At 42.2% G+C, this 15,390-nt stretch overlaps 1 protein-coding gene across 4 annotated transcripts in view; it reads left to right on the top strand.

The window, feature by feature from the left end:
• The window catches only part of CEP350 (centrosomal protein 350), a 155,555-nt gene extending 149,481 nt beyond the window's left edge, over window positions 1-6,074 (top strand). For all 4 annotated transcript variants that reach the window (XM_043484574.1, XM_043484575.1, XM_043484573.1 and 1 more), the window contains one exon: window positions 2,185-6,074. In XM_043484574.1, coding sequence (XP_043340509.1) covers window positions 2,185-2,349 — 165 coding nt within the window. In that variant the 3' untranslated portion in view covers window positions 2,350-6,074. The remainder of the gene's footprint in view (window positions 1-2,184) is intronic.
• Window positions 6,075-15,390: the final 9,316 nt, after the last annotated feature.

Below are 15,390 nucleotides of genomic sequence, written 5' to 3'. Positions count from 1 at the left end.
ATATCTTTGACTTTATTCTTTTTGTTTCTTGTCTCTTAATTCCTCCCCTAAGTAGTTGCAACACTTGCCACTCTTTTAATCCCTATTTATTCTAATACTTATAATCTCCCTCCTTTCTTATGATTTCTTTATGAATTACAAACATTTTTTATTATGCAAGAACTTTTTTGCATTATCTTATGCTACCATTTTTGCTGGAATTGATAGTCTTGCCAGCTAGTTTTCCTATACAGGGTTTGGGGCTTTTTTTCTTTTTCTTTTTTTTTACATACTTAAATTTTTTTTAAGTGATATTTGGGGAAAAAAAATAGTAAGTGATATTTGGGTATTGTAATTCAAAAGATCAGGAGAAGACAATGGTTAATAATTTGGTCAGCTTTATGGAGTGGCCTCCATCCCACTCACAATATCATTACTTAATATAAGTCTAACCTGTTTCTTTTATAAAAAGTCTACACTTTGCTCAGTCGTGTCCAACTCTTTGCGACCCCATAGACTGTAGCCTACCAGGTTCCTCTGTCCAAGGGATTTTCCAGGCAAGAATACTGGGAGTGGGTTGCCATCAAGCAAACCATCTTGGGCAGTTTGTTCTGATTTGATTCCTTTTAGTTTACTTTCAGTTCAGTTCAGTCACTCAGTCGTGTCCGACTCTTTGTGATCCCATGAATCGCAGCACACCAGGCCTCCCTGTGTCCATCACCAACTCCCGGAGTTTACTCAAACTCATGCCCATCGAGTCGGTGATGCCGTCAAGCCATCTCATCCTCTGTTGTCCCCTTTCCTCCTGCCCTGAGTCCCTCCCAGCATCAGGGTCTTTTCCAATGAATCAACTCTTCGGTGGCCAAAGTACTGGAGTTTCAGCTTCAGCATCAGTCCTTCCAACACCCAGGACTGATCTCCTTCAGGATGGACTGGTTGGATCTCCTTGCAGTCCAAGGGACTCTCAAGAGTCTTCTCCAACACCATAGTTCAAAAGCATCAATTTTTCAGCGCTCAGTTTTCTTCACAGTCCAATTCTCACATCCATACATGACCACTGGAAAAACCATAGCCTTGACCAGACGGACCTTTGTTGGCAAAGTAATGTCTCTGTTTTTTAGTATGCTATCTAGTTTGGTCATAACTTTCCTTCCAAGGAGTAAGCGTCTTTTAATTTCATGGTTTCAGTCACCATCTGCAGTGATTTTGGAGCCCAGAAAAATAAAGTCTGACACTGTTTCCACTGTCTCCCCATCTATTTCCCATGAGGTGATGGGACCAGATGCCATGATCTTAGTTTTCTGAATGTTAAGCATTAAGCCAGCTTTTTCACTCTCCTCTTTCACTTTCATCAAGAGGCTCTTTAGTTCCTCTTCACTTTCTGCCATAAGGGTGGTGTCATCTGCATATCTGAGGTTATTGATATTTCTCCCGGCAATCTTGATCCCAGCTTGTGCTTCTTCCAGCCCAGCATTTCTCATGATGTACTCTGCATATAAGTTAAATAAGCAGGGTGACAATATACAGCCTTGACGTCCTCCATTAGTTTACTTTAGGAATCCCCAAATCCTAAAATGCAAAGAGAGCATTTTTTATAAAATCTAACAGTGACTTTTAAAATAAACTTGAGCAATAGCACATTTCAAGAATGTTCTAATAACAAAAGGAGGGGGAGGAATTCCTTGGGGGCCCAGTGCTTAGTCTGCCACTGTCACTTCTGGGGAACTGAGATCCCACAAAGCCACGTGACCTTACCAAGGGAAAATATACTCCATAAATATGAAATTTTGCTCATTTATTTATATACTCCAGAATCATGTCCAGTATTGTCTTTTGATATATCTGTTTTATAATTGTAAATCCATATATCTAAAAATTTGCATTCTTCCCTCCCCTTAAAATTCCTCTGTGTATTCTCCTTTGTTGACAGAGACAACATACTTGCAATCCTTAATATCTGTAAAATACTGGAATATTGTGAAGATTGACAGATTTGAAATAAATTTTTATTCAACAATTGAGTTTTTTCAAACTTTTTGCAGCTTAAAAGGGCTATTGATAACATCATATAAATTACCATTTTTCTCTGACTTATTTCCTTGGGCTATATTCGCATGCATGGGTTTACAAAGTCAGCAAATATCATTAATCTCCTAGCTTTTGTGTAACAGTGATGTTCTAACCTTTCTGTTTTCTAAATTCTAGGTGCAGGAGCTTCATGAGGAAGAGGCCCAGTGGGTGAACTATGATGAGGATGAGTTGTGCGTGAAGATGCAGCTAGCTGATGGGATCTTTGAGACCTTGATCAGAGATACTATTGATGTTCTGAATCAAATCAGTGAAAAACAGGGGAGAATGCTACTTGTGTGACATCTTGCAAATAAATCGAACACTGAGTGCTAATATGAGTCCTGGGCCTTTCTGCCTCGTGATACACACCCCATCTCCATCATAGCAAGAGTGCTTCTGGACTTTGTACCTGTTCTTAAAGACTACTGGTTTGGAGTTCATGGGACAGTGTGATCTATCTGGTATTACAGCCTTTGCCTTTAGAGACTGTCCACTGGATTAATTGGTTGGTTTTGGTGGGCAGGGTTGCACTCGTGATGTTGACACAGTATAATCCTACACCTTTTGTTAGCATTCCTACTGGTCTCAGATGAGGGCTGAAAACACCAGACTTACCTCTTAGTTTAGACTAGGGTATCACTTCCTGGAGACTGAAGTCAGGCAAGAGAGGTATATAGATGTGCATCATACCGTTTTTGAAATGTAATCCTGATTTATACCATGAAATTCAGAAATGGACATTATAGTCTCTATAAACAGTATTAAACCCTGAACTGCTTTCAGATAGGCAAGTTGGATAATGTGTGCCTATTTCCCATTGTGGAGTTCATTTCATTTCCTTTTGAAGATGATTTTCTTCCATTATTGCAATTGAGCAGCACCAAGTGGACTGTCAAGTTAACAGGAATCAATGGTAGCCTTGCTTTCTGAGCACCATCTAAAGAATTTTAAACTTTTGCATTATGCTTAGTTTTTCTCTGTGGGCATGAAAACAGAGAAGTGCCCTCACTGAAGACTGGGCTTACAGGACTGGTGCAGGGCTGGTTCTTCTACCCCTTGTCGACCCCTGCACTTTTCTTACTTCTTCTGAACCTCTACCAGCTGCTCCCAGAATCACAGATCCTCAGGACCATCTCAGGCATCCAGGCATGGCAGAAGTGGAAATAATTCATTTTTGGCCTTCAAACTTTCAGCTCCCATATCTCCCCAAGAAGTCAGAGACGCTGTTACTTGAATGATTTAGGAAATGAGTGTGTGCACCAAAGACAAAAAGATAACTGTCTATTGTTTGTGTGCTTGTTTTGCGCTATAGAACATTTTTTTAATTTATTTTAAGATAAATTATTAAGTTGAAAATGTATGTCCCTATTCAGAAGTGAAAGATTCTTGTAATAGTTAAACTTCTGTCTTGAAGCTTCTATGGTTCGTAGTCTTTGCACAGGAAGCCTATGGTTTTAACAAACCCGTACACCTGTCTAAGAAGGCAGTTAAATTACATGAAAAGAAGTGAACTTTTCTAAGATCACCTGAAAGTAGCAGGAATGGGATAAGATGATTTGAAGACACTGTAAAATTCAGATTCTGCCTCTCTTGCAGCATTGCTTCTCACAACTATTACCTGTATCTGAAAAAAATATATATAGACTCCAGCTGCTACCTTAGAGCATGTGTGATGCTCTCCTGGGGCCTCCAGCACCCTGCCTTCTTGACTGGTTTCTCTTAATCAGTCCTATCCTTCTTCAAGCAATCTAGAAGAATGTGGATAATCTTAGGCGTGAATGTCAATGCCTTAATATTGAAGGTCCTGATTAGAAGCATGATAGAAGACATCCACTGGATTCATAGTTAAAATATCCTGGAATGTTATACCTTCAAAATATGTTAGGAAAACCCCAAAGATGGTATAATCTTTTAGCGTGCACATTCGTTCATTTCTGCATCTTTCCTCCAGACTTGCCTTTGCGTCTCAAATGTTTCACTATGCACACTTCCATTCTCTTTGGTTTCATCTTGTTATTATGAGAAACTTACTGAAATAATCATTGGAATATTTGCATTTTGCACAAGGACTGGTATGATAGCTCTTGACAAATAAGGAAAGCACTGAAATGTTGTGATAGGGTCTCGGGAAATGCTCAGACTGATGTTGCCAGCATTTCTTCTAGGCTTTTGATGTTGAGCTCTAGTCTTGTAGCCATAATGAGCAAATTGATTAAGAGAAGCTAGGGTTTCTTGGGGTTATTAACCAGTAGTGTGGAGATATTATTTTCATGTAGCCAAGGAAAAGTGAAGCCTTTTCTTTTCAGTTGTGTTGTTTGAAAGACGGAAAAACATCTTGTCTACATTCTTTGGCTGTTTGTAGGATTACATTGTCCTTATGATACTGAAACTTTACAGCTGCTGTAAATTTTTTATAAGCAAATATGAAAATAATATAATAGGAATATAGGTTGTTTTTCTACATCCTCATTATTTGGACCTAAATCAGTTTTTAATAAAATTTTATCTTTAGTCTGTATGACTTTGTAATTCCAAAAAAGGGAAAAAAAAAATAAGTCCATGGAATGAGCAACCTGGACTTAAAGTTCCCGGGTAAGAATGCTGCCAAGAATGTGGCAGTAGCAGTCCCAACATACTCCAGCTCTCATGACTGTCTTGAGAATTCTGGGTTTCCAATGAGAGGCAGGAATGAATCAGTCTTACTCTTTGCTAGAAATGATTATCCATGGTTTGGTAGCAGAAAACAAGGGAAACTATAATCAGATTTCTTACTGTTGTAACTATTTGGATACAATTGAAAAGGGGTTCATTGTTAGCATTAGGAATAATAAACATGGATACCCAGCCACTCGTTCCATATTGGGATCTTTTTAATCAAGCTCTGCCTCTTAACCAAGAATCTAAATACTCCCTCTTTGTAATCTTTGTTCCTTCTCCCCACACTCCCATCCTCTTTCACTCTTCATAATTCCTCTAAGAAAAAGATCTTTGCATCAGCAGTAATATCTTTTAGAATAATAGCACTATCAGAATTTAGCAGTAAACCAACCTATAGGCTTCAGATTTATTTCTGAGTCCAAAATAATTTGTGCTATCCAGGGTACTTCACTCTGGGTTAAATAAGTACAGGGTATAGATTCCCTCTTCAGGTCTAAACAGGAATTTTTACTCTAGGGAAAAATGGGAAGAGCTCAAAAGTAGTTAATAAGGAAGGTAATTTGTTTTTCTTTTACGTAAAAGAAAGGAAAATTCCTTCTGTGACTACAGGTCTCTGAGAAATTATCTTTCAAAAGAGATTTCATTGCTCATAAGAGTGTTGTGGCCTATTGATAAAAAACAATTTTGTTCACTTTCTTGTCTTGAAAAAAAGTGGCCTTAGCTTTTTGCAATACTTGAATAAAATGTATACTCGCACAGCGTTAGAGACTCATAACTTTTCTGCAAGAAGTTCAAACTTACATCTTCTTTTACTACCTTAAAAATACTAGTGAATAAAACATTAATTCAAAGAGCAAATGATAGAAACTACAATGATGTTTAATGCAAATTGTAGAAATTTACATGTTTACAAATCATCTTAAACTGGTTGTGCAACAATTCAATAAGATATCTTTGTATTATAAAAATGTGAAGAAAAAATGTAAACTGATGTAAAAGAGGTACTGTCATTTTAATTAACCTATGTTTAATAGCTTTTCCTTCCAAACTTTGCAAAGCCTTCTCGGTAAACACATTGCAAAGCGTTCCCTGGGAGGCCCAGCCTCCCTGTGTGTACTGTACTGTGCAGACATGAAAAAACAAACCCGTTTACTGTGTATTTGTAAATAGCCTGGTCATCAGGCCATTTTCAGCCAATAGTCACATCCAGTGCAACTTTGCACAGAAGACTTAGGGTGTGGTTTGTAAGTATGATCTGTAAAATAACTGGGATGAATTCCCATGTACACCTGTGTAAATAGATTTGTTAACTGAAATGTACTTTAAGAAAAGAGAAAAATCTGTAAATAAACTGATTTGTAAATTAATTTCATGTCAGGCATTCATTTCTTTTTTTGCCTTTTGAGCCAAGTTTCGAAAGCTAGTCTGCATAAAATTCACTTCTGATCTCTTACTGGACAGCAGAGTGCGGATGCTTGAGCAAAAGAGTAGGGCAGGCTGCACGGAAGGGCTCTTTACACAAATGCCGCTTCCACACCGTCGGAGCAGCTCAGCAGTCGCTGCGCACAGAACCTTCGTGTTCTGAGCACTGTGCCCAGCGCAGGGGAGATGATGAAGATGACAGACATGGTCCCTGACCTTGGGGGATGAAAGAGAGACATCAAAAAATAATTTCAAAAACAGTGCATGACAAATGTGGTAAGTCCTGCAAAGGAAGCATGTGCTATTTTGAGAGTATATAATACAAGGACCCAACAGAGTAAGGGAGTGAGTCAGAGGAGAGTTCCCTGATAAATTATAACTTTGTGTTCTATATCAATGGGCTTCTTCCCTGTAATTCACAGCAAATGTCTTTTCTCCCAAGTGACTTGAATTCTGATCACCCTTATAAAATACAACACGTGGAAAGTCACAATTAAGTGGACAACAAGAAGAACAACCATCTGATGATGTGATGTGGCTATAATTTATTTCTAGATGTACAAGCTTGGAGAAGAATGGGGCTAGAGATACAGAAGAATAAAAGTATTGCAAAGGTGACAATGGATGGTGTTCAGGATTATGAATCATCTCTGGTCCAACAAGTTAGAAGTCACCACCATCATCTCACCTGAATTCCTCTGGTAGCCTCCTGATGGCTGTCCCTGCTACACCTTTTAACTCCTACACAACCATGAACATTTAAGAAGTTTTCAGAAAAAGTTCCCATATTGTAGCAAGTTCTAAGAAATTCGAGTGCCCTCTTTGAGCCAGATACTGTGTGTGTTGGTAAGTCACAGTAGTAATAGCTTGAACCTTGGAATAAAGACCAAATGCCTGTTTTCTTGAATGAAAACATGTAAAAATAGTAGATGGGAGGAAGGCAATTAACACAGCAGAGCTAAGTAGAAGGTGAGACCAGCACTGGTGGGACCTACAGTGATGAGTGCCTGTAGAGGTGAGTGCTGGAGAAGCAAGCCAGGGCTCCACAAAATCCCGGAAAAGCTCAGAAACTGGAGGCAGCGGCTGCCGCAGAGAAAGGTGTGAAGCATGGCATTACTGTTTCACTGGGGGGCCAAAGCTAAAAGGAAGGCTAGTGCTACCCACGGAGAGGGCCAGCGCGTAGGGTCACAGAACAGACAACGGCTCCGCAAGCTCAAGTGGTGCCGGGCTGCCTTATAGAAAGAGTCGGGAAAGCGCCAGGATCCAGTCCCTTGCGGTTCTTTGTACCCCGTGGCCAGCGGGTCCATCTGAAGCCTGAGGGGACGATGTGACGGCACACACCCCTCTTGGTGGTGTATGGAAGGGCCCTGTCGCCTCCTGTGGGGTCTGAGATACAGCAGGCTGGGGGCGTGCCTGAACTGAGGGCCGCTGACGCTGGCCTGGAAGCAGAACCCGGAGGACAGGCTGAGTCTGAGGCAGGGAAGGGTGATGAGCCCGGCACAGACTGTGAGGACTCTTAACTCTCAGTAAGGAGGTGTTCCAGGCCCAGGCCCATTCTTACCTGACCGTACAGAAGGCGAGAAGTTGTACATGACTGCCTTTCCTGACAGTCCACCCCGCCCCTGCTGCCCAGATGCCGACAGAGCAGACGAAGGCTGCACCGAGTCTGGTAAGACCATCATTGGCCCCAAATGTGTAGGCGGAGCTGGGTGATGGGCCCCCTGAACCTCCGCACGGATACAGCGTGCTTGCGGAGCCTCCCTGTCACCCTGAGACGGCGCATCACCAGAGTCACTAAAAGAACCAGACCCAGGACGATGATCAAGCAGGCCTCCCTGGAGGATGGTCCTCAACTAGGAACCACCAGTGCCTGGACTCAAAAGTGGAGTCCGGGGGGACCGGGGGTGTGCAGATGGTAACCATCCAGCCCAAGTCAGGCACTTCTGCCTCCCCACCTCGTCGATATGCCCGCAGCGAGAGGCGCTGGCAGTCGTGTTAACACCGACACCACCCCCTTCTCCCAGCAGAAGGAGAGCCATTCAGGTGTGCATCACCACCTTGGCTAGTGTGGGTTGTGATTCTTGTTGATCTGAAGGAAAGTCCAAGTCACTGTGTACCGGCCAAGCCATTAAAATGGGAGTGAGTGACAAGAGGGCCTTGTTCTGGGACGAGAAGCCCAGCATTGTTTGAGTTGGCCTCCTCTCCTGCCTGCTGTGCCAGAGTGTCATGCAAGCACCACAGAGGCTTCTTAGAAGTGAGAAGCCAGTTTCAAGTTCCCACCTCGCTCCCACCCCTGGAAACACCCAAAGCCGAAGACACTCTCATTGGCTACTTCTGTGGGACCCACCGCCCCTTGTTGCTTGAGCCCAACAGTCCATCCTGGGGAGGGGAGTCATCTTGAATGGACTTGACATGCCTTGTAATATCACCCGCTTGAGTCAGAGGTCCCAGCACAACCAGGGGAAGCTAGTGCCCCATGTTCTGTGTAGGGTTCCCGGGAGGGAGGCACTTGATGGTAGCATTGCCCCCACACTTGAACTGGGAGGTCCTCCTGGTGACCCCACTGTGGCCCGGATCACATCACCCCCAGGAAGTGTGTTCCAGCAGGAGAAAAAGAACGGTTGCATGTCCTGGCATTGGGATTTGGCTGGTGCAAGCTAATCAGGCAACTGCCTGGTCCTCCACCCTGTCCAAGTTCAATGTCACCAACTGTGTGTTGGTGCGCAGTGCTTAGAGTTCAAATGGCTTAAGTGGGGTGCCATTCAATAAGCTGGGTTTTTGGATGGCTTTGTTGCAGTTGTTGAGGACCAAATGGAAAGATCCAAACAAGCTTAACTCAGAAACCCCTGCCCAAGTAAGAAGACGGCAGGACCCTCTTCTGGAAAAACAGAATAGCATTGGCAAGAAGACCTGTAGGTACTAACATTTGAAGATTCCTTCACAGGAACAGTTGGATTGCCACCTGATCGCCTTCCAGTAAAGTCGACCAGTCAAAAAGCCCCATCCACGCATACTGAGTTACTCATCACACTTTTAGCACATTACCCATGTGTGAACAAACAGCCAGCCATCTCTGGACATTTGGGGGAGACCTCCTATGTGAAACGCGTGTGCTAAGTCACTTCAGTAGTGTCCGACTCTGTGCGACCCAATGGACTGTAGCCCTCCAGGCTCTTCTGCCCATGGGATTCTCCAGACAAGAATACTGGAGTGGGTTGCCATGCCCTCCTCCAGGGGATCTTCCTGACTCAAGGATCAAACCCACATGTCTTACATCTCCTGCACTGGCAGGCAGGTTCTTTACCACTAGCGCCACCTGGGAAACCTTCCCGACCCAGGGATTGAACTCGGGTCTCCCCCATTGCAGGCAGACGCTTTACCCTCTGAGCCACCAAGGAAGCCCCTATGTGAAACAGACCAACCCAAAAAGGAAGGAAAAAGCGGGAGAACTCTGGTGAAACAATGAGTGGCACAAAAGAAAACATCACAAGGGACAAAAACTGTAATTAAAATTAAAATCCTGAGATAGCAGAAGCAATATTGTATCCATAAAATAGGAATGGGATGCTCTAAAAGAGTATAGTCAGACAACAAGATACTGCTCTTGAAAAGTAAAAGTATTGTAGCCATAATTTTAAATTCAATAGAAAGAGGATAGAATTAAGGAAGTCCTTCTAGAAAATAAAACAGAAAGGTAGATAAAGATGGGAAAGAAACAGATAAAATCAGGGAACCAATCCAGGAAATCCAACACTTAATTAACTGGACATCTAACAAGAACAGAGGAAACAAGAGAAAATTCTGGAAATTAAATATATGAGTTTCTCATCGAAAATGGTTCAGTGGGTGTCCAGCACAATAAACAGACCCCCAGTAAGTTGTGTCATTGTGAATGATCAGGACTCTGTGGGTAAAGAAACTATTCTTAAAGTTTCTGCAGAGAAAAACAAAATATTGCATGTAAAGGATTAGGAATAAAAATATCATCATTCTCCTGAGAAGAAACATTGGAGGCCTTGAGAAAAATACAGCGGAATTTTAAAAAACTGAATGGAAATTATTTTCATCCAAAAGTCTACACTTGGCCAAACAATGAACCAAGTGTTAAGGCAGAATATGGACACTTTCAGAAATGCTAAGTCCTTACTTATCAAGCATCCTTTTCTCATAAACCATGAAAGGTAAAGACTGGGATCCAGAAACAAGGGCTCTATTCCAGGAAGACTGTGAGGGAAACTCCCAAGATGACTTGGAAAAGGCATTTCCAGGATGACGACTATCTTGCACACCTAAGGAACAGTCAGTGCAGACTGGAGCAGGGGGACAGACAGCTTGAGAAGGAAGGTCTCTGGGTGGAAGGGAGGGTGGAGAAGAGAGTAGGAAATAACCTGATGTTTTAATCATGTGAAACTTTTAATTGGTAGGCTGCTGGAAGGTGAGAAAAGAGTTAGTAATAGGTTCAAAGAATGAGTAATGAAAAAATGAGGAAAAACAGTGTTGTACAAATAGGGAACAATCATGACATACTGCTTGGCTCAACTAGAAACAATGTTTATAATTAAAATAATGTAAAAATTGAATATTCTGATATCATTATATTGTGAAGATGGGGAAGGGAAGGGTGGTATCAGAGAACTAAATATGCATCTACCATACTAGCAAATCTGATGGTTAATTTCATGTGTCAACTTGGCAAGGCCAAAGTATCCAGGTATTTGATCAAACATCAGTCTAGATGTCTCTATGTATTAGATGACATTAACATTTCAATCAGTAGATTTTCAATAAAACTGATTATTCTTCATAATGTGGTGGGCCTCATCCAATCAGGCAAAGGATTTAAGAGGAGGAGGGAAAAAGACTGAGGTCCCACAGGGAAGAGGGAAGTCTGATCCCAGACAGCCTTTGGCCTCAAGCTGCAACATCAGCTCTTACCTCAGCCTTCTGGCCTGCTTTGCTGATTTTGTACCTGCCAATCCCTACAGTTCCTCTCTCTTTTTCTCTGTCTCTCTTTCTCCACACAGACATTCCATTGGTTCTGTTTCTCTGGAGAACACTGATGAATACAGGCATTCAATAGCTAAAGTATAAGAACACCAAGGTAAAGACCAGAGCAAAAATCTGAAATGAAATGATGAACAGTGGGTCCCCTGGATGATGCGAACTAGAGAAATGAGATTGAAGACTCCTCTGTGCGTCTGTGTTTAATTTAAAAAAAAAAATTTTTTTTTTGCCATGTACAACTATCACTTTCTGGGGGACTGCCCTGGGTTTTTGTTACAGCCTGCGGGATCTAGTTCCCCAACCAGGGATAGAACCCGGGCCCCCTACATTGAGAGCACAGAGTCTTAATCACTGGACCACCAGGGAAGTCCCTATAAGAATCACCTTGATAATAAAAATTAATACTCCCTCTGCCCCAAAATAAAGCCACACCAAAAAAAAAAAAATATTCAGCTTCTCTTCATTTACTTCTCTAACCACATTTAGATAGAATTATACTCCTTTTCCTCTTATAACTTCAACACTATTCCAATACTACTATCTGCAAAAGTTAACTTTAGGTCACAGCTTTTCAACCTAAATATTTTTCATTTCAACTAAGAATTAAATTCAAGGTCATTAAAAAATGTTGATGTGTAATTGAAATGGTGCATTTAACGCAATTAAAAATATTTTAGTTCTTTTGCATATTAAAAGAAGACTAAAGATGTGTGTTCGATTGTAGGGAAGTGATTTGTCCTGCTGTGTCATTAACTAGTGGCCTCAATGTGTCAACTTGAGTAGAACTACATTCAGAAGGCCCACATTTCCCTTGGCTCTATAACTCTTACAATTTATTTTGTTTTTGTGACACTGGCATCATCTGTAAGTAGATATCAAATTTTTGTGTGTTTTTGTTTGAACAAGGATATTGTTGAAAAATACATTTTATGCAATTTGTCTTAAGAATGCACATCAGGAAACCCAAAACCACTCTTTTAGCTCCAAACACATTCCAGGATTCTGAGTTTCCACAATACAAAGAGGCATGTGTGATGACCCATTTTAAGCACAGTCAAAATATTTTGAAAAGTAATAATCATCTAAATAACTTCCCTAACTGGTCTGTCAGTGTTACTACTACTATTTTGAGAAAATTGATTTAAACAATTAGATGAGCTAAGTGGAATTTTAAAACTCCAAATTCCTACTCTGAGTCTCAAGGTTGAGTTTCTTCAGTGAGAGAAAGGGGGTAGAAAAGGCATTTATTCAAGAATTCCTTGGGAGCTGCAATATTGACAATTCCTGCTTCTGGTCTTTGAGACCAGTATCTTGTTAATTCCACTTCCTTCAAAGAACAATTGCTCAAAATGTACGTAACATGAAAGTTTGTCTTAAGAAGTCTCCATACACTATTCTCATCACTCTGGGAGACCCAGAATAGAAGCCGGGAGAAACTGTATGTTTCTGGTAAAGAAGATGAACCAATTAAGAGTTTTGCCCTTCAGTGAAGGGCCAGTGATTGGAAACAAGACCATTTTGGTTTCTACATCTTTGCTTATAAAAAGAGCTAAGGACCTCAATGTGTGAAATAACCAATATGAAAAATAAATTTTACTGAGAACTCTCACAGCTAATAGTCTTTTGACTGCAAGGAACAGAATACTTGGCTAAAAGTAGATCAACAAGAGGGTCTTGGACCTCTCACACAACAAGGAATCTAGAGGTAGACAGTGCTGGGATCAGTCAATGACTGTGCAACATCAGAGCTTTGTGTCAACTTCATTCTCTGATCCCTTGCTCATGATGGCCCAGTGACCAGAGCAGCTCCAAGTACCTTGTTCTCACACATCATCCAAAGTGAGAAGGGAGGGAAGGGATTCTATCTACTTCATTCTCTTTTACCCAGAGAGTGGAGTTATTCCCAGAAATTACAAGGGAAAATTCATTTAAAATGATATTAGAGAATGAATATGCGTTCATGGAGCCTAGGGATCAATCCTGCCCTGATTCCCATTTCCTCTCATGTCTCTTTCTTGTTGTTATTATTATTATTTTCTCTGCTACTGCAATTTTTGTTAAATGTTTTGGTGAGAAAAAAAGAGTTGAGAAGCTATTCATATAAGTCAAAAAGAAAGATGTATTTATGTCAGCAAAAGAAGTTCAAAGTTAAAAAATAATTTATTTTATTGAAGTGTAGTTGATTTACAATGTTGTGCTAGTTTCCGGTGTCCAGCAAAGTGATTCTGATATATCCATATATGTATATTCTTTTTTTCATATTCTTTTCCATCGTATGTTATTATAAGATATTGAATACAGTTCCCTGTGCTTGTTGCTTATCTGTTTTATAAATAGTGGTTTGTATCTGCTAATCCCAAACTCCTAATTTATCCCTCCCACCTTTCAAAGTTCAACATTTTTAAATTAAAAAATATTTTCAATTATTCCTGTAAGTCCCAGCCAACTTCCCCTGATGTGTCACTGGCCACAATGTCCTCCTCAAATTGTGAAACTCAGCAAGTATCCAGAATTTTCAGCTTCTGAGGGCAGGTCCCACAGGTAAGGGAGAAGAATGGGGATGTGACTGTTCATTTCGCAATCAGCAGTGTCTGCAGATATATATATCCCAAGCTGCTGACTTTCTTGGCAAAGTTATGAGTTTGTGACTAAGTAAAGGTGTAACTGAGGGCGCTTGCTGACCGGTCATGTCATCATGCCAACACACTTCCGTGTGCTCTGTTATGACCAGAAGGGCCTTGGGCGCTCATCTATCTCTTCACTGCTGGGAACAACCACATACCAAATAGCCACAAAATGGAGCAACCTCTCCAGCTTTAAACGCAACTAGTGACAAAACCATTATTCTTGATCTCATTCATTAGCCGGAAGGTCTTCAAATTTCCCTTGCATGATTTATGATCTGGGTGTGGAGGCAAAACACATGCGCGTTAATAAGTAAGGGAAACCATTAGGTAACAGCCATCCAGGGCCAAGTTCATCATCCATCCATTCATTCCACGTGTCTAATATTCAGCTTTGTTCTATACACTGTCAATCCCAACAAAAAATAAGAAATCTAGGTCTCTGTTCTACTTGCTTACATTCTCGCAGGAGGAGACAGACAACAAAACAAGCAATCTCTTAGGACTTCCCTGACGGTCCAGTGGTGAAGATTTCACACTTCCACTGCAGGGAGCGTGTGGGTTTGATCCCTGGTTGGGGAACTAAGATCCCACATGCCTGTGAAGCACAGAAGGGTCGGGGTGGGGGGCGCAGGGGGAAGTGTAATGAGGGGAGTCATAAGATCTGTGAAGACTCAGGAACAGGTGAAGTAAGAGAAGGGGTAGGGCAGGAACTACTCTGTACAGAAAGGTCAGGGAAGGCCTTTCTGAGAAGCTGAGAGCTGAGACTAGATGATGAGAAGATCTGAGGGAAGAGCATTCCAGGCAGAGGGAACAGCCAGTGCAAAGGCTCTCAGCTGTGAATGAGGAGTAGAGAACAGACGGGTGTGGCTGCAGCCCCGTGAGCAAGGCAGGGTGGTAGACGCTGAGCTGGGGCCTCACGGGCCGTGGCGCGGGGCTGGGATATGCTCTCCCAGTATGTCACCTGGGAGAGCCGTAACCAGGGGAGTGACACGGTCAAGTCTGTACTTCGAAAATCTCCCTCTGGCTGCTGAACAACGAAGGAAGGAGCTGTTGCAGGGGAAGACGGTGACATAGACTAGAGAGTGAGCTGTAAAGGCAGACCTGGAGAGAGGGAGTGCCTTTCAGAAGGGAGGCCCTGGGCTGCTGCTGACTGAGTGGGACGTTGATGGAAAGAGGGGCTTTGGCCTGACGTCAGTGGTGTGCCTTCGACGGAGAGTGGAAGGCTGGGCAAGGATGCTCTTGTTAGTTCAAGTTATTCAGCGGTGGGGAGGACAACTGTGGCCGATGGTATCAAAAAAACCTTTCAGAAGGGAGTGAGTCCTGAGCTTTGGGCTTGACAAAGAGAGGTCTGAGAGGGATCTTCACGCAGAGGGAAAATGTGAACACAGACAGACAGGTGGGCTGTCTTACTGGAGCAGGGTGCACGTGGGGAGGATAGGGTCGGGGAGACAGGCTGAGACCGCATGACGGCCATGTTTAACTTTATTTAGTGCGTGATTCCACTTACCAGCTCTTCAGCAACCACAGGGGGACAACTGTGCCAACAGCTATGAACATCTGAATGGCAGAAGGCCTCCGGGGAGGGTCCACTGGCCTCTGTCAGAGGGGTATTAAACTCTTCACCACGACC

Source organism: Cervus canadensis, chromosome 13 (assembly GCF_019320065.1).
Source record: "Cervus canadensis isolate Bull #8, Minnesota chromosome 13, ASM1932006v1, whole genome shotgun sequence".
In the NCBI taxonomy this organism is placed as follows: Eukaryota; Metazoa; Chordata; class Mammalia; order Artiodactyla; family Cervidae; genus Cervus; species Cervus canadensis.
This window is presented reverse-complemented; position numbering and strand designations above follow the sequence as displayed.